General features: G+C 38.4%; 1 protein-coding gene across 1 annotated transcript in view; it reads right to left on the bottom strand.

Moving 5' to 3' along the window:
- SAMD13 (sterile alpha motif domain containing 13) overlaps positions 1-19618 on the bottom strand; it is a 42464-nt gene extending 22846 nt beyond the window's left edge. Inside the window, exons 1-3 of the mRNA XM_030323642.1 lie at positions 19582-19618; positions 17425-17586; positions 12625-12709 (exon numbers count right to left, since the gene is read on the bottom strand). Coding sequence (XP_030179502.1) covers positions 12625-12709; positions 17425-17586; positions 19582-19618 — 284 coding nt within the window. The remainder of the gene's footprint in view (positions 1-12624; positions 12710-17424; positions 17587-19581) is intronic.
- Positions 19619-20540: the final 922 nt, after the last annotated feature.

Raw genomic sequence — 20540 nt, 5'->3', positions numbered from 1 at the left:
TTCAGAGCAAAAGCTATTTTAGACAGTAGTCAACGTAATATAGTAATATATTTATCACATTACTCCTTTTATACAGCTAATTCTCAATGTTACTTATGTTTCCATTCAGAAATGCATTCTAACTTTGTAGTGCCTTGATCTTTATAACTTATTTTCAAAATGAAATTAAACTACTCTTTGCCCATATCTTACAACAGCCTTTGGCTAAAAGCAATATAATTCTGATTATAATAAATTAATATTGATTTTTTTTTGCCTATGACATATCTCACAACATAGCAACTAAATGAGCTTTAGTTTTATCTCTACTCCTTCTTCCCTCTCCCTTCAACCAAACTAGCAGGGATCTGGCTAAAAGGAAGGCCTAAAAAAAAAAGATGATTCAAAGTTTCTTGACAGGCCATTTTTCATTTTTTTAAAACTCTGATAAGTAAGAGTTGACTGCACTTAGCTGCAGCACATTCAAGCAATGAAAGCACTGAAAAAAACAAATAACTCTTCAAGCCTTCTGTATATTTCAAATTCTTTAGTTTGGCATTCAGAAATTTGATTCAAACGTAACTTTCCAGGCTTATTTCCCATTCTAAGTTTGTACTGAAATCCAACTGGGCAACATCCTGGATTTTCCCATATCCACAGTTTGGTCATGCCATTCAAAGCTCTGTCAGTTCAGCCGACAAAGATTAGAATCCTAATCACTTTTTAAAGGTACTGGTTAAACGTCCTATTCCTAATATCCCAAAGCTCTTATTCTAATCATTAATTAATTTTAACCTGCCTACTCTAAGCCAGGCACTTGATGAGCCTTGGGAACTCTGTCTAGCGAAGGGGAAAATCTCAAGTCATCCAACTGATGAAAAGGGTTATGTGTGTCCCCTGCCTTATTCCACAAGTGGTTAAGGAACAGGAGGAATCGACAGATGGAAGAAGGAGGGCAGAGAAGTAAAAGTCACCATGGCAAGGTGAGTCAGGCCATGCTAGGTGTGGAGAGAGGCTTTGGGGGCCTGAATCAGAAGCAACACAGGAGCGGACCCCAGGGACAGACAGGGCATCTTCCTGTATTTCTTTCCGCTGTACTAGACTCTTCCTTCAGGCTGATGGCTCTCCTCCAAAATCACATGGCATTCTGTCTTTGACATACCTCTGGTGGGAATGTCTCCCCAGCACCTCACCCCATCTTTCCAAAAACAAGGGATTCTGTAACTGCCTCTTTCCCTACCTGTTCTCAACTTATTTGTACAAATAAAGACCTCTGAACAAGTGTAAATAAGGACACTCCTCTCAAGAGGACGCAACGAATTAATTTTTTATTCACTATCAGATACAATTCATGCCAAAATTCCCGCAAAACACAAACACACTTATGTTTCATATCCCAGTCAACACTAAAGACAACTGTGCAAGCACCACCAGATGAGCCTTCCCTCCCTGCTCTGAGCCACAGCCCAGAGGTCACTATTCCAAAGGACTTAACTATGGCTTTATTATTAGACAAGCTCGGCTTTCCTTCTGTAGGGATATCAGTAGCGTGCCAGAAACTAGGTAGAAAACAGCAACCCATCAGAGCCGCTAACGTATAAAAGATATATAATGCATGTGTGTGAATTTTGCTGGATTTGACTGAAACTCCTGTTGTTTTCATGCTTTAAATGATGACATGCTTGGCTGACTCTCTGGTTTTATGCATTTTATGCTTTTGAAATGTACACTTCTTTAAAAAAATTTTTTTTAATGTTTATTTATTTTTGAGACACACACACACACACACACACACACACACACACATGGAGAGCCTGATGCGGGGCTTGAACTCATGAATGGTGAGATCAGACTTGAGCTGAAGTCGAACGCCTAACCGACTGAGCCACCCAGGTGCCCCTGAAATGTACACTTCTTTAAGGTAGTTGTTTGCAATGGACACAATACAAATAAACACAATAAACAAACTCAATTCTTAACTCAGGTTATCATTTAATTTAAGGGAATAATCAAATATTTGTCATAAGACACTATGACTAAACTGAATTCTGTGCCCCCCCTACCAATTCATATGTAGAAGCCCTAACCCTCAATATGATTGCATTTCAATATAGGGCTTTTAGTAGATAGGACAATTAAGATTAAATGAGGTCATAAGGGTAAGATCCTAATCCAGTAGGACTGGCGGCCTTATCAGCCAGCATGCATGCACTGTGGGAAGTCCACATAAAGACCAGAAACACAGGTCTTATCAGGAACTGAATCTGCTGGTACCTTGATATTGACTTCCCAGCCTCCAGAACGATTTCTGTTGTTTAAACCACCCAGTCTATGGTGTTTTGTTATGGTAGCCTGAGCCAATATGCCATCTGAGTATCATAGTGAACAGACACCATAAAATATTAAGGAATGAATTTTAGCTTCACTAAGAAAAATAAAACTGTACCAGTTACGAGTATCACTATTAACTTCCATATATTATTTGTATTCAAGAAACCATATAGCACCCTAACTTATCCCGCCAAAAATATCTGCAGAAGGGTTACAACATCAGATCCTGATTAGAAAAGTTATTTTTCAAGTTTGAATTATGGGCTCAGTTTACCTCCCCTCCTATTCTCTTTTTTCTTCTTCCCTCCTTCTCACCATTCCTTCCTTCTTTCCTCCCTCTCTTCCTTCTTCCCTTCCTTCTTTTCTCCCTTCCTCCCTCCCTCCCTCCCTTCCTTCCTTCCATCCTTCCTTCTTTCCTTCCTTCCAAACCATTAAGAAGCATTTGGTATTTAGCCACTTAAAATGTTTTAGGAGTTTTGTTTCCCCTGCTTTTAGTATAGAGGTATCTTACCATCATAATGACCCTCTGTGTCAGATTGCTATTCCCTCGAAAGAATAGCATGGTGGGAAACATCACTCATTGTGTTCACATAGAGTCAAGGAGTGTGGTTGTGGGGTCTGGGAAAGGTAAAAACAGACAAGAGGAGCCTAATGGGGAGAGAGTACCCAGGAACTACCCAGCAGATGGATATAATTTCCTCATGGCTTTCAAAGAAAATACATCTAAGGACTACTGATTATTTATGGGGCACCACAAATGGACAGGATTAGGAGCAAATGAGCAAAAGCTGAAACCAGTGATCAGACACACAATTATTTCTATCAGTTTCCTCTTCCTCCTTTGCTAAGGAGCCAGGCAAGGGTTCCAGACAAATAACCAAGTATCCTATATCCCATTAGGTTATTTATTTAACCCTAGATGTGACTGCTTCCCTTAGAGATGGGGACCTGAATGGTGGATTGTTGTACACACAAGCATTGTTAGATAATTTTTATAAGGTTAAATAATAGTAGCCATTGTTGTTACTGTTATATAAAAAGCCTCTCTGATAATTCTACAATGAGATCAGAATTTTGAAATTCTAACAATACTAACAATAACCTTAATATTTACTTCCACCATTCACCTGTTAACCCTAATTCACATGGGCAAAAATGTTAATTTCTTTAACTTAATGCTTAGCTTAATAGTTATTATAGTTAACAGCCTCCCAAAAGTCACTATTAAAGCAATCTTAAAACTTTATAGCACTCATCACAAATAAAAGTATCATATTAAAATTATAAAAGGAATTTTAGTTTCAAAATTAAAAAAAAAAGTCTATGCTTCAAAATGAAACCATATACTGACCACAAAGGCAGGGGATATGGTGAGATATGTGTGCAAGAAAAGGCTCAGCATTAATAAGAAATAGCTTCTTTTCAAAGTCCTTGCTAAACTTTGCTACTGTGAATTTTCTATTGCATTAGAGTTCTCCACTGAGGGGTGAGGGACATGGTGATGGTAGGGAAATAAACCACTTCCTGTTGAAAAGCTGCTAACTTGTTATAAGCGTCTATTGTGTGGGAACATTTGTTCCTCTTCTATCCTAGAAGAAAACCAAAGAAGGAAAAAAAGACTTACTGTTGAAAAAGGGAGTAAGACTAAGTAAATGACACAAAAAAACTGATATTGAATACTTGTGATTTGTACAGATAGGCACATACATGTAAAATACCTAGAATTCTTTTTGGTTTTTTTTTTTTTTTTAGAATTTAGTAAAAATTCTAACATGGATCCAACATGTTCAAACATAGGTCAATAAGAGTGTCATGTATCAATGTTTACGATTAATCTAAAATCTGTGCATCTACAACCCACAAAAACACAATACTGTAATCCCACTTGTTCAATAAAAGCTTATTTTATGTATCCTTTAAGTATATGTGCACATCCCTATGTATGTATGTGTATATTCCTGAACACATGTGAATATACGTGTATGTTCTTGTATGACTATGTTTATACATATGGGATCAGAAAAGTATTTGTATACAAAATGTATAGGATCTAGTCCAAATTATTAAGATTGTTCCCTCTTATTTAGTTATTTTTAAACTTAATAAACAGCCATGAACCCACCAGGCAAAATAAAAGTTAGGATCTTGACAATGACTACATCCATACCCCCTCACTTCCCTCCTAACCTTCCCTCCTAACCTTCCTCCTAGAACATATGTGCGAGAGTTTCACCTGGCTATATACCTGTGAAATATGGTAGCCATTTGACCAAGGAACTGAATTATTAATTGTATTTAATTTTAATTAGTTTAAATTTAAATGTAAAAACTTGAACAGGTACAAAATATGTTTAAACACAACTTCATTGTTTTAGTGTGACAACGTATCACTTTAAATGCTGCATCACCTAGGATACTTTGCTGAAGTTCCCCTATCAGATGCATGTGTCCTCTCTAGTATTATACACAAACACACAACCAATCAAGTTGGTATCAACTGAGTGATTCAGTTCAAATGATTTTTTCCTACACACGCATGTAGCACTGTAATGTATTTGATGCAAACAGCTCAAGTTATAAGAATCTCTTTGTATGTTACATTTGGTAATTAAGTTGACATTCCTAACTACTTTAATTATAATAAATATGTTTTAGTTAAACATAGGAATGGATACAGAGCGCCTGGGCAGCTCAGTCAGTTGAGCATCCGACTTGGCTCAGGTCATGATCTCACAATTTGTGGGTTCGAGCCCATTATCAGGCTCTGTTCAGAGCCTGGAACCTGCTTCAGATTCTGTGTCTCCCTCTCTCTCTGCCCCTCCCCTGCTCACACTCCGTCTGCCTCTCTTTCAGAAATAAATAAACATTTAAAAAAAATTTTAAAAATAGGTATGGATAAATTTGAAAGTTTAAAAGGGTAGCATACTACTCATGCAGAATTGAGAGGAGATGTAGAAATTAGCATTAGAACCAGAAGAATAAAGAAAAAAGGAGGCTGGCTGAAAGTATATTGTAAATTTCACAATGAATAGCAATTGCAATTTGCTGGAGCAGAGCAAAAGGAGAAAAAGCAGACTGTTGTGTAAAAAAATGATAAAGATAATAAAATGTACAGTATTAAGAGACTGTACAGTATTAAGAGAATTTTCATTGAACATATAGATTTGGTAACTTTCTTTTCAACAACCAAAAAGGAACTAATGACATTAGCCACTTGAATTCAAAATTAAATGTCCAACAAAATGCTTTAAAGTGATTTTAAACAGAATCTGAGCTTATAAATTTGTATAGCTATATACGGCTTGGATTCTTGCACAAAAAAGAAAACAATTTTTCCATAGACATCTGGTTATATTCAGTGTTGTTAGAATATTATGAGAAAAGACTAAAAAGGTACTTCACAAAAAGTGAGAGAGTTTTCAGTCAAGCCATCCAACAATTGCCTGAAGAAGACAAAATCTTTTTAACAATATCAAAGATCAACTGGTTAAAAATGTGAAAAACACAATTACTTTTCTTTAGCTTTACATAAATAGTGCAACATAAAAGACACTGCCCAATTGATACTTGCAGTATGCTTTGTCTCAAAAAACTTCCAAATTTTTGAAGAAATATTGTCAATTTATGGCCTGAAAAACTGAACTCATACTTTAAATATTTTTAAATCTTTTACATCTGTCAAAGAAAAATTTCAACTAGATATGAAAAAATTAAACTCTATTCTGATGGATGTTAACTAAAACAAAATCTGGATTTAATGTAATTCTAAAACAAGTGACTGATGTTTCCCTCACTGCTTTATTCTACTGTATGATATCCATGTTCAGTTTTCTAATGCAAATTCTTAAAATGTCATAGATACCATTGTTAAATCATTCATTATATATTTGCAAATGCTATGGATCAATGCCAGATAATGGAACTGTTAAACACACACACACACACACACACACACACACACACACAGAACACAATGAATTTAATGATGTGTATTCTTTGCCAATTCTTGTTGGATAAGTCCTAGAAGAATTTTACAAAGATCTACTATACTGTTAAATCCAATTCAAGATTTTATTACATCAAATGAATGCTTGCCAAATATTCAATGAAGACCAAAAAATGGCAAAGTATATTATATTTTTTCATTGATATCACACTACATGTGAATGAACTAAATTTGGACCTGCCTCCCCCACCCCCCAAAAAAAGGAAAAGCTGGTTTGTGACCAAGCTAAACTGGCATAAAATTTGAAATTGAAACCTTTCAGAGTATACATACGATAGAGCAATAATAATATACCATAAGTATACAATGATAATTTTGTAATTTTCTAATAAATCTTAAGAAAAATTTGAAAAAATGATATATTGACATGGATAAACTTATAGTTGTTCATAAATGTATACACCACTTTGAATTCAATGTTAATGAGATTGAACTGACAAAGTCTTAGTAAATTTATTTAACTTGGACATTTTGAAACTGATACATATTTGCTTCAAAGTCAAATCAAATCTTCTAAAAAAGAAGAACCAGTTGTGTCAATGTATATACATATAATATAAAAATAATTTTTTGGTATTTGATTCAGTTATTAGAACTTTTAAGTATGTTTGAAATTATTTGGGTATGTGATTCTACCTTTTTTAACTGTAAATCTTATGAAATCTAATACAGATCAAATAACTTCCAATGAAAATTTTGCATCTAAATTGAGATATAAAGCATAAAATACAAAATGGATTTAGAAAATTGAGTACAAAAGATGTAAAATGCCTTGTTAGTAATATGTTTTTAACTTCCTGGAACATCAGTTTTCTCATCTATAAAATGGGAATAATAACATATACAGTACCTCAAAATATGGTTGTGAGGACTGACAAGTCTCACACAAAGTACTAGATATATGTAGGGACTCCATAAACAGCAGCCTTGCAAAACTAAAGCTCTGATCAGAAGCATGTGGCCAGTGAACAAGGACTGTTATCTTAGGCTTCTTTGGAAGTGACCGTTTGTGACAGTATACTCCCTAGTAACACAATTATTATTTTTCATGCCTGGAAATAAGAGCAGCACAAGCCCCAGTTTTGGTAGGTCTCAGAAACAACCATAAGATCCTATGTTTTGTGCCTTTTGGGATTCTATATAATCTAACTCTACTCTGTCCAACAGGTTAGCCACTGGCCACTTGTGGCTGTATTAATTAACTGGAACTTCTGTTTCTGGTCAAGATGGAGTAATGAGGACAAGATTTATTCTTCTGCCTAAAACAACTAGAAAAATAGGAAAATAAATGTATATGAAAGAATGGCACTCGAGACATTGGACGTATGTAATAAAGGGCACTGATGCCCAAGGAATGGAAAACAAGCAAGATAAGCTCTATCCCATCACTGCCTGAAGAGAATTTAGGCTGTGTACAGAGGAGAGTTCCTAAGATGAGAGAAGAGACAGCTTTCAGCACGAGGACCCCAGAGATCTGCAGAAACTTCTTCAAGTGCTTTGCAGAGTACTGATTATCACATACATGTGAGAAAACTAACCAAGGCTGAGGAAAGAACAACCCAACATAAAAATTTGAGAGCATGATCCTTGGCGATCATGCAGGGATGGGAATAGTGCTTGTCTCCATCTGCCAGAGAGGAAAACCTCATAATTCAAGAGCATTGGCTAGAGTACAAGATAGGCCATGCCTCAGTAAGAGGGGGAAAATACCCTTTGATTAAATGCAGCCCTTGTCCTGCCTAACAAAACTTAAAACCAAGACTTAATAGGATCAGATTGTTTGCAAGTAACTTAACTGCATCCAGGACAGAGATCAAGAATATTTATAGAGGGGCGCCTGGGTGGCTTAGCTGGTTGAGCTTCCGACTCTTTATTTCAGCTCAGGTCATGTTTCCAGGGTCATGGGATTGAGTCTCTTGTGGGGCTGAGTGTGGAGCCTGCTTGAGATTCTTTCTCTCTCCCCCTTCCTCTGCCCCTCTCCCCCACTCACACTTGCACTTTCTTCTCAAAAAAAAAAAAAAAAAAAAAAAAAAGACGACTATTTGTAGGAATACCAAAAATATCCAGCACCCAACAAGGTAACATTCACAGTATCTGACATTCAATTAAAAATTACCAGGTATGGGAGTGCCTGGGATGGCTCAGTTGGTTAAGCTTCTGATTTCAGTTCAGATCATGATCTCACAGTTCATGAGTTCAAGCCCCACATCCAGCTCTGCAATGACAACTCAGAGCCTGCTTCAGATTTTCTGCCTCCCTCTCTCTCTCTGCCCCTCCCCGACTCTCTCTCTTTCTCAAAAGTAAATAAACATTTAAAAAAATTACCAGGTATGAAAAGAAGCCGAAAATCATAACCCATTCTCACTGAGAAATCAATCAACTGAAATGGACAGAGAAATGATAGAATTAGTAGAGACACTGAAACAGTTACTTCATATATTATGAAGTTACTATACTTCATATATTCAGAAGCTAGAGGCATCAATGAATATGTTAATTAGAGATGTCAAGGCATAAAAAAAAAAAAGACACAGTTTGAACTTCTAGAGATGGAAACTACACTGTCTGAAATGGAAAATACAATGAGTGGGATTAACAACAAGATCATACTCTTCAGAAGAAAAGATTAGTGACCTTGAAGGCAAAACAATAGAAACTATCCAAAATGAAACACAGAGAAAAAAGAATAAAAAACAAAACAAAACAAAACAACCGTGAGCATTAGTGAATTGTGGCACAGTATCAAGTGATCAAATACACCATATTTGGAATCACCAAAGGAGAAGTGAGGGGAACCAAAAAAGAATGCCTGGAAAATTTCCATACTTGATGAAAACAAAGTCCATAGAGCTGAAAAACAAAACAAAACTCCAAGCACAAGAAAAATGAACAAAACTATACCAAATCTCATACTCAAATTGCTTGAAAATCAATGATAAAGAAAAACATCTTAAAAGCAGACAAAAAGTGGCACATTATATATAGAAAGCCAAAGACAAGAAAAAGACTAAATGTTTTCCCTTAAGGAAACAAAACTAGTTTGTCCAATCTCACCACTTCTATGCAACTTTTCACTGAAGAGCCTACTCAGTGCAATAAGGGCAGTAAGAGAAATAAAATATATTCACATCTGGAAGGAAAAAGTAAAACTGTCTTTACTTACAAGACATAATTGTCTATGTCAAATATCTAATTGGATCTACCCAAAAGCTACTAGTAGTAATAAATGAGTTTATCAAGGTTGTAGAATATGAGGTCAATAAAAAAAATCAATTATATTTCTATATACTATCAACAATTGGATATTAAAATTTAAAAAGCAATACCATTTATAATAGCCTGAAATTATAAATTACGTAGGGATATATCTGACAAAAGATGTACAAGACCTAGAGATGGAAAATTACAAAACCCCACTTAGAGAAATTACATTAGACCTAAGTAAATGTACAAAAATACTGCATCAATGGGTTGGAAGACACAATATTGTTAATAGATCAATCTCTCTAAGTTGATCTATAATTCAATGCAATGCCATCAAAGCACCAGCAGGCATTTTTTTTGGTTTTGATTTTTGTAGAAATTAACAAACTGATTCTAAAAATCATTTGGAAATGCAAAGAACCTAGGAGAGACCAAACAAGTCTGAAAAAGAACAAAGTCAAATAGATAACACTACTTGATTTCAAGATTTGTTACAAAGCTATAGTTACCAAAACTGTGTTATATTGGCATAAATATATACAAAATTATGAATGGAATAAAATAGTCCAGGAATACATTCACACACATGTAATCAATTATTTTTCAACAAAGTTGCAAGAACAATTCAACAAATGGAGCTAGAACAATTGGATATTCATAGGCAAAAAACCCTACCATCCCCCCCCACCACCAGAAACAATTTAATCCTTATCTCACACCATACACAGAAATTAACCCCCAAATCACAGTCCCAAATATAAGAAAATGTAAGAGAAAATCCTTGTGACCTTAGGTTAGACAAATACTTCATAGACACGACACTAAAAGCACTATTCATGAAATAATAAATGGATAAACTGGAGTTCACTGTTATTAAAAACTCCTACAGTTTGAAAGACGCTGTAGAGAGAATAAAAAGACAAGTCTCATACCACTAGAAAATATTTTCAAATTACGTATATAAGGTACTTGTACCCAGAATATACAAAAACTGTCTATAAAATAATACATAAACACTAGCCTAATAAAAAGATGGGCAAAATATTTGAACAATATTTTACTTATGAAAGAGGTATGGATGGCATACCAATAAGATGCTCACCATCTTTGGTCATCAGGGAAATAAAAATGAAAACCACACCTAATGTAATACCTAATATGAAAAAGACTGATCACACCAAGTTCATGAGGATATAGAACAACCAGAACACTTACATACCATTGGTGGAATGTAAAAGGACCACCAGTTTAGAAAACAGTTTCCTAAAAAGTTAAACATATACCTGCTATATAGCCCAGCCATTCCATTCTTAAATATATATCCAAGAGAAATGAAAGCATATGTCCACACGCAGACCTGTACACAAATGGTCAAAGCAGCTTTATTTGTAATACCAAAAAAAATGGAAACAACTCAAATGTCTATCAGCAAGTGGATGGATAAACAGTGAACAATCTGTTGTATATCCATACAATGAAATACTACTCAGTCATAATAAATAATGAAATACTGATAGACACTATAACATGGGCGAATCCCAAATTAATTATCCTGGGTGAAAGTAACCAGACTGCCATACTCTCCCCACCCCCCCAAAAAAGTACACTCTGAATAGTTTCATTTATATAAAATTGTAGAAAAATTAAATTAATCTATAGTGACACATAGCCTATCTGTGGTCACCCAGGGATATGGCAGCAGAGAAGAACAGGAGGAAGAGATTATAAAGAGTTATGAGGAAACTTGGGGGTTATCTTAATTGTGGTAATGGTTTCACAAATGTATACAAATGTCAAAACTTACAAACTTTATACTTTAAACACATGGAGTTTATTATGTGCCAATTATATTTCCATAAAGCTGTTAACTTTTAAAATTAATTAAAAGTTCAGTTAGTCAGTTACACTAGTAACTAGTAACATTTCAAATTTTTAAACAGCCACATGTGGCCAGCGGCTACCATTTTGGACGCAAAATGTACAACATTTCCAGTCCTACTGGACAGGACTGCTCATACAAAAAAAAAAAAAAAGTGCATCTGTTTCTTTCATTTCTCCTACATTTATCTACCTTAAACTTCAAGACTGGGATAAGCATGCCAGCATGGCACTGATACATAAATTACCTGGGAATTTTAAAAGCAGATTTTATTAAGTTTATTTTAATGTAACTTTTCTGTGAAGCAAAATATACCTTCTATTCACAGATAGCATACTCCTTCCTCATATAGATACCATAACTTCTGTGGATTATATTTAATTAGTTTCCTCCAAAGTTCAACTTCAGGGCAATTTTAAACTAAATGACAAGGAAGATAAAACAGATAACACTCTCTTGGAACTTACTTTCTCCTTGTAGCCAAAGTGGTTATAACTTCACAATAACACCTAAATAGGAATATACATATTTTTCATATACTTACAGCAATCTTATGAGTTACCCTGAAATATGTAGCATGTTTTAGAATATGCTACATAATGCAACGGAATTTTCCTTTTTAAAACAATCAAGCATATAACTCACAACAAATATAAAGTTTCAAATGTGAGAACGGACATGAAAACAGAACACTATGTTATGTGCTGAAATGTTTCACATTCGAGGATCAGTTTATAAAATTAGTTAGGGCAGAGTTGTTCAACTTAGTATTCTAACTAAAGCTTTTTCTTTTCTTTCTTTTTTTTTTTTTTTTTTTACTACAGGTCTCAGTTTTGACAGAGGTGATTTTACTTAAAAAGACTCAAATTCTCTGTTGTGCACCCCCACCCTACAAGCCTATGGACTTGGAAGACAGAGTCTGTTTGCTCGGTGTTTTGTTTCAATATACAGAATGCGGGGCTGAGATCCTCCACCGTCCCTGTTCCAAAGCCTGATACACTAACCCTTTATGCACGGTTTGATGCCTGAGTCATCTCTGTCTTAGAAATGGAATAAAGAAAAAGGCAACTGGGGCTGGGGCGAGAAGGGAGTGTGGTGGCCAGTATAGACCAAGCAAAACAACCCCCAGACAGTGTAATGTAGTAGATAAGCAAGAAGTATAAAAATAGAAACCAAGTCCCTCTGTTGTTTGCAGAAGCAGAACTCACAAGCCAGTTTCACTTACTTTTTTACACCGACAGAGCCATTTTCCTTGTTTTCCATGTCAACAGATAGCATGGGAAGGCTGCAGGGTTCCTTTACTTCAGCAACTAATCAATAAGGGAGAAAAGCTTGTGTTTAATTCTTAGAAAGTGAGAGAAGAATATATATTCTGAAACGGAAATATAATGGTCCCTTTTTCCAGCTTCACACCAGTTCACGTATGTTTGTTTAAACCTCCGGTTCCCTCAGCGATTGGAGAGATGTGATTAAACCTAAAGCACTGGAGGAGACGGACTGGGGTGCTTTCATCTGTACTGGCACTCCCTGCCTTGACAATAAGCATTTGCAAATGAAATTGAATCCTCGTTCAAAACAAGTGCTGTGTGAACTGGCACAGCTTCCCCTGGGTGCCAAGCTCTCACTTAAGACACTGCAACTCATAAATGAGTCAAAGTCGAGAAAAACAATCCCCCTTTTCCTGCCCCTTCAGACCACGGGCTGTGATTTCTTTCTTTTCTTCTTCTTTTTTTAATTGCATTTTTTGTCCACTCACAAACCTTCTATTTTTTCATTGCAATGCAAAAGAACACTTAAAGCTTTTGTCAGCAAGTATTCCCCTACCTCACATATTCTCAACGAAAGCCTCAAAACCTGTCTGTGAGATGGCCATGCTGTGGTAAAGCTGGAAGCTTACAAAAATGTCAGATAGCCCTTAGCACAGAAAGGTGGTGCTGGTGTGTGTGTGTGTGTGTGTGTGTGTGTGTGTGTGTGTGTAAGAGAGGGGAGGCAGCTCATTAGATTTATGTAAAAATCACCAAAACATCCAAGGAAATATAGTAGCATCCATCACTTTGTCTTTTTGTTTAGTAGGATGAGGACTGTGAAAAAATAAAAACCCTCCACAATTAATATGCAATTAGCAAGATGAAAAAGCTATGAACAAAACTGCTTTAAAAAACTAGTTCTGAAACGTGCTTGTTCTACAGCTGAAGCCATAAATTAAATACATTTCCTCTCAAATTACTTTATACTTCGGCACTCCTTCTCTAGGGATTACTCTGACATGACAAGTGCATCATTTAGTATATTCACAAGATTTTATCACTGTTAGAGAAGTAGATGATTAACAAATAATACTGTTAAGTGTGGGATAATCTTTCTCCTGACACACACACACACACACACACACACACACAAACTTCCAGTTGCTAAACCACTTAGATCATTCATAGAGAAATCCAACATTTAATATACATATAGATATTAACATACATTCACACACCGTTACAGAGTAGACAGAAGATAGTGCTGCTGCTCCATGCCAAAAGAATGATTTCACTTCAGTTGGAAACTGTTACACATTCACCATTTTCTAAGCATCTCAGAAAAAAAAACCAAAACAAAACACTCACAATGATACTCTGTAACACCATACCACATTGTCTTATTATTATTATTATTATTATTATTATTATTATTTTCTTTTTTGTGGAAGAGTAAAAAGAAAACCTACCTAGAAGCAACTAAAACATGTCATTTTTTATAGGCTTATCAAGAACAGCCAAAGAAACCCCAATGTTTTCTTTCACAAAGTAGGCTGGCAAAGGAATTCAATAAGGAGGTACAATTTGACACAGTGAAATAAAACCAGGCTGGCTCTCAGCCAACATGACGTTAGGAATCACACACAAGCTGCACCAACTGCCTTCTGGTTCATGGCTGACTTTTTAAAGCTACAGTGTGCCTGTTCACTTTTGCTAACTACCTTCGGCACAATTAGTACGAGTGAATGAATCAGGAGTCCAAAAACTGCAGAATTCTCCCTGCACCTGTCTTGTAAAGAAAAACAAGCTGTATCGATAGCCGCTTATCTCCCCCCTCCCCTTCATTGTTGCTGCATGGTATGTCTTTGCTGTTGTTCTGAGCACAGATGTCATGTTTCGAAAACTATTTTTCTCCCCTGTGGGAGGGAAAAAAAAAAAAAAAAACACAAGAGAAAATAAGGAAAAAAACCAAACCCTAGTGTTTAGGGGCTATACCCAGTGAATACTCAGAAGCTGCAGCCCTGTGTTACTCTTTCTTCCTTACAGAGACTCATGGACAAAGTTCCCAGGGCTGGCTTTTAAGTAATCTCTTTGTGAGAATAAGGAAAGTACTGCCCAGCATAAAATCCTTGGCTTCATTATGCAGGAAGAAACATATTTCAGGGGATGCAAAGTGCATGGCCAGATCTCCTGAGAACACCTACATTCTTTTATTTTGGCATTCAACCTGCCAGATGAAGTCAGCAAAAATTCAAAATGAAACAAACCTCATTCTATAAAACAATTAGTTCTGGGAGATTTAATCTTAATTGTTTATCCCAGTTGTACAAAAAGCATAATTCAACAAAGTTAACTAACACTGTCTATGAGCACTGGGTACTAGATTAGTTACATGTGAAAAAGAAGATATTTTATGCCAACCCCCAAATTCATAGAATCTCCCACCATCCAGGAAATGGGAAGGTGGTGTGGAGAGACTAGGCTTGATCTTTTAAGATACCCTGGTCAATCTCCATTTCCTTGCATGGCTGGGAACCACTACTGAAGGAAAACATTCCCATTCCACAAACATGCTGTAGATACACAGGAAGCATGCATAGCTGTCATCGAAACAAACACCAACAAATATTTGGACACTTTCAGGTCAAGATGTCAACTAAACCACTCAAGATAGAGCAAAGAATATAGGTTCCCAAGAAGGATCCTAGAAAAAGGCATCTGTTGCTGTATGACTGTAAAATTCAGGCAAAATTGAGGAGAAAGCAGAAAGTCTCCTTTTTCTTTGGTAATTTTTAAGGGCCCTAGATCAGCAACTATAATCTAAATTTGCAACCTGAATTTCAGAGTCAAAAATTTGCTCCCTTACTTATTCCAAGAATGATATTAGAAATGTACTTCTTGAAAGATTGTCACTGAGAAAGATTTCAAGTGTTCTCTCTGCCCATCTTTACCATTACTCCCTGGAAAAAGCAAACAATAATTTAGGGACAAATTCTAAGTGTTTATTTATTTTTGAGCACCATTTTTTGAGTCTGGTCAAACAGGGGAGTCTTATCACCACTGATCAAAATGATGAACTCTTCTGGATATAGAGAGCCCTTTCACCAACAGATTTCATAATGCTTTGGGACTTGATCTGAAATTCCTGAAATGTGCTCCAGGCAAATTCAAATGGAAGGGTGCTGGGCTGTGAGTCCTGGGGGCAAGGTGTCTCATAGCACTCTCATGCAGTTGCTCAGAACAAAATCAGTCCAGCTCAGCACTCTTGAAAGGAGAGGCAAAGAAAATGTAGTTAACACAGAACTTTTCCTTAGACACCCTCACAGGAGGAAGGATTCTGTGAAGTTTCTCCAAGATTTTCTTCCTATACATAGAGGACATCCCCTTCTGTCTCCCCTGCTGTGATCAAAAGTTTTCCTGTTAGACAAAGGTAAGGGTTTCAGAAGGTGATGTAGGAAATCAATTCCATTTTATGAAAAAAAGAAAAAGAAAAAGCCACGAAAGCATTCTAAATTTTAACCACAGCAGGTTTCACTTATCAGCTAGTTTCTAACTTAGGAATAAATTGACATTTGCGGGTGTAAGTATATACACTAGTTCTCACCCACTTCCTCCTCACTCTCTCCAACTAACTGATTTAACCCTCTTCTCTGCTAATAAAAATGATGTGTATGTATGTAGTGTATGTAGCCTACAGCCTAAATGAAGTGTGTGTGTGTGTGTATGTAATGTATGTGTGTGATGAATGTGTATGCTGTGTGTAAGGTGTACGGCGTGTGTGTGGCGTGTGTAGCGTGCGTGGTGTGTTTTTGTGCGCGCGCGTGTGTAGGGTGTACGTGTAGGGTGATAGAGATGCAAACAAGAGCTTCTGATCCAGGACATTATGGGATGTGCTTGCTAGAATCACTTGGGAGATCCTCATGTTGGGATTCTGAAGCAGAACTGTTGGGCACACTTGGGCATGGGCTTAGGAGAGAGGATGGGTCAGGAAGTGTGGGGGAACGGGTGCCTCCGATGGGGCTTCTTTTATTGCGCAGCACTCCTTCCTTCCCTCCACCCCGAGGACCAGAGCTGTCCCAAAGGAACCACTCGCCCCTGGCCTCCCGTCAGGGAATCGGCCAGCACAGTGTCCAGCCCGCATCGCAGAGTGCAGACCTGGGTCCACGTGGCTGCAGAAGAAATCTCGAGAAGTCGCCGGAGGGCAGGGCCGAGCTCACCGCCTCCCTAAGGGCGTCCCAGGGGAGAAGGGGGAGCGACCTGGAGAGCGAGCGGTGGGGGGCAAGACTGAGGGCAGGAGAGGGGACGCCAGGAAGCCCCTCGGACGAACGGCGCCGTCCGATAGACAAACGACTCGCTGGTGGCACCGACGACAAGAGGGGAAAAGTTTCTAAGACTTTCAAGAAGAAACTGTTTGTCTTTGAGTTTGGGGGCTCCCCAGGGAGCCCGTCTGTGGGAAGGGAGCGTGGGGGTGTGGCGCTCGCTGGGCGCCCAGCCGAGCCGTGCCACCACCGGGTCCCGTCCTGAGAGCTTTGCCCCGCAGCCACGGCGAGCCGCAGCTCTCCGCCGGAGCCCGGCACGCTTCTCTGTCCCCAGTTCCACTCCGGGGTGACAGATTCCACGCTCATGGGTGCAACAAGCTGCAGGAGCACCGGACACACAGCAGAGACGAGGGAGGGCAGGGCGGTGTTTATTGTGGTTTTCTTCGTTTCCTTCCATCCTGGAGAGGGGAGAGGGTGGCCGCGTTCCCAGTGCCCTCGCAGCACGAGCGGATCACTTACCTCCCCGCACGGCCGGCGGCGGGAGGCTTTCCCCCGCGCAGAGCTCGGCGGCCGCCACGCGCCCAGCCCCGGTGCAGCCGGCCGGCCGAGCGCGCGGGGCACGCCGGGACTTGTAGTCCTCCGCGGGCGGGCGGGAGAGCGGGCGGGGCGGGGGTCCGAGGGCTGGGGCCACCAGGAAGCGGAGAGGTCAGGAAGGGAGGGGACTAGGCGGGGGCCCTGCGAAAGCCTGGGAGGACGTTTGCTAGAACGTAAAAACCGCCAGGGAGCTGGCGGGGAGGGGAACATTCCTAGAGAGAGTTTTAAATTGGGGGTTTTCAGGCTAATACCATTACCGCCCTGTCTTACTCGCTCACGTCCCAATGAAGTTTTAGGCTGGGTTTGGGCAGTAATGACAAGTAGACATCTCCCCGGCCAAATTCATATTATTTGGGGCCTTACGCTTCCTTCGCCCCGAACACAAACGTGGAGTTCTCTGCTTGGAGCACCTGTGCTGTCACTCACAGAATAACTCAGGGCATGCAAAGGTAGGGTGAATAAATTGCACTTTACATTTGCAGAGCACTCTGCAGTTTACAGAGCCCCTCTCCCTTGGTTCTTTATGTTGGAATCATAAAACAACACTGAGTTAGGCAGAGAAAACTTAAGATGTGGGGAGTCTTTTGTATCCGCTCTATTCATTTCCTCTTCAACCCTGCTCTTAGCAGCTGGGAAGAGAGTGGGGAGAAGGAAGGCTGCTGGCAGATGTGGTGGGCGCAGTGAAAGACGGGCCTGCTGTGAGGGACTTTCCTGAAATAGCTGGTAAATAAATCCTCACTAAATAAGGAGATAAGTAAGACCAAAGGAACTTATGGATTGGAAGAATGGACTGGGAAAGAAAAGGCAGGTGGGATAGGGATAGAGACAGAAGGGAAGACTGTGATAGAGGCTAGAGGTCATATGGAAACATGGTAGTTGAATATTGGATAGGGTAGGAAGGAAATGACAGGATAAATATAGAGACTGAATAGAAGGTTGTGGTTAGACTATAGGTCTAATGAAATGAAAAAGTTGTATAAAAAAAAAAAAAGCAAAACAATGGGATTTTAGAAACCAGATAGATCTGGCATCCTGGTGTCACTTCAGGGCTAGCTCTGTGAACTTGGGTAAGTTATTTAACATCCCAAACCCCTTTTTTCTCATCTTTAAAATGTAAATAATAATAACTCCTACTTTATGATGTGGTTGTGCAGATTAAAAGAGATGGGAAGCATTTAGTATAATGCCTGGTATATAATAGGACCTTTAATAAAGTGCTTATTAATAAAGTGCTTATTATATGCCAGGCACTATACTAAGTATAAATAATACTATTTATAAATACTAATCATACTATTATTACTTCCTTTTGTGGAAATACCAGAAGAAATTGGAGTAGAAGTACCAATTAGGAGGCTGTGACCATATTCTAAGTTACAGGTAATGATAGCTTGAACTACAGTAATAGAAAGGAAGCGGATATGAGACACTTCCAAGGCAAACTAGACAGAGCAGTGCAATCAATTGGACGTGGGCGTGAGGGGCGGGGAAGAAAGACGGTTGTCATTTCTAGACTGAGTAGGTAAATAATGTTGTCATTCACATGAATAGGTACAACTGGTGGAAAAACAGGTTTTCGAGGAAGATGACTAGTTTGATTTTGGACATGTATAACTTGAGGCTTTCTGTGTATGAGTGACAGAATGTCAGTTGGGAGTGTGGACTTGGATATCCTGTGTAGAAACGGAACTTTGAGAGTGGATGACTTAGAAGAAGGAGTTGAAGATCATCTGGAGTAGGAAAAGGAAGGGCAGCCGAGGTGGGCAAGGGGAAGTGAGGAGTCAGACAGTGACACCTGGCAGAAGCTGTGGAAGGAGACTAGAGGAAGCTGCAGGAGTACAGTGACACATAAGCCAAGAAAGGAAAGAGAAGTGAAGAGTTGTTCATTAACAGGTCAAACACTATAGAGAGGTAGCCAGTGACTGGGCCACTGGAATTACAGATCTAGTCTGTTGGGATGGATCTGCCTCCAGGAGCTGTTTTGGAAATTTACCAGAGTGATTTTGCTTGTCTCCTGATTGGGGAGGGAGAACGACTGGAATGTAGTCAATGGAGCCAAAGATGCTAGATATCATGCAGTACCCAGGCTAGTACAGCACAGCAAAGAATTGTCCTGCATTCTGCGTTGCTTGACTGTTCTCCCGTTCATTTGTGTAGATGAAAAAGCTATTTATATTTACCTGAGCCTAGAATCTATTTTATATATAAACATACAGTGTTTTTCACACAGTTTTAAGATATATTGAGTTTTCCTGGAATGCAGTACGTAGAATGGCAATACAGTTTTTGGAATTTGAATCACCAATACGATTCATTTAATGGCTGTCCATTTCATGGTGATTCTACAGATGAATGCAAGCATCTGATTACTTCCTTGTGCCTTTTAGTTTAGGGATGCCTGAGTAGCTCCATAATGAATCACACATTTACTTTTTCCTTTATGTTTCAGTTAAGGGATCACTTTGACTTTTTTAAAAAATTACAAGCTTGCAAGCGTAGGTAGTTTACAACCTTGCTTTCACAATGTTAAAGAGCAGATTGCCCCGTATTTGTTATTAAAAAGGGCGTTAGGTTTGATAAGGCCAAGAATCATTTATTCGGTCCATCAACAAATGTCTTTTGAATGCCTACTGTGTGCTAGGCACCTTTCTAGATGCTTGATCTACATAAATAAGTGAAACAGAAAAAGTTCACTGCCCTTAGGGAGCTCACGTTCTAATGTGAGCGTGGGTGAGGCAGACAATAAATAATAAACATAAACTATGTTAGTAAATTCTATGGTATGTTAGAAAGTGTTTTGGGGGCACCTGGGTGGCTCAGTTGGTTCAGTGTCCAACTTCAGCTCAGGTCATGATCTCACAGTTCATGGGTTCAAGCTCTGTGCTGACAGCTGGAGTCTGCTTCAGATTTCTGTGTCTCTTTCTCTCTCTGCCCCTCCCCAACTCATGTTCTGTCTCTGTCTCTCAAAAAAAATGAATAAACGTTAAAAAAATTAAAAACTTTTTTTTTAATTTTTTTTAACGTTTATTTATTTTTGAGAC

Source organism: Lynx canadensis, chromosome C1, assembly GCF_007474595.2.
Source record: "Lynx canadensis isolate LIC74 chromosome C1, mLynCan4.pri.v2, whole genome shotgun sequence".
Taxonomy (NCBI): Eukaryota; Metazoa; Chordata; class Mammalia; order Carnivora; family Felidae; genus Lynx; species Lynx canadensis.
Note: the sequence above shows the minus strand (reverse complement) of the source record. Positions and strands in the feature narration are given on the sequence as shown.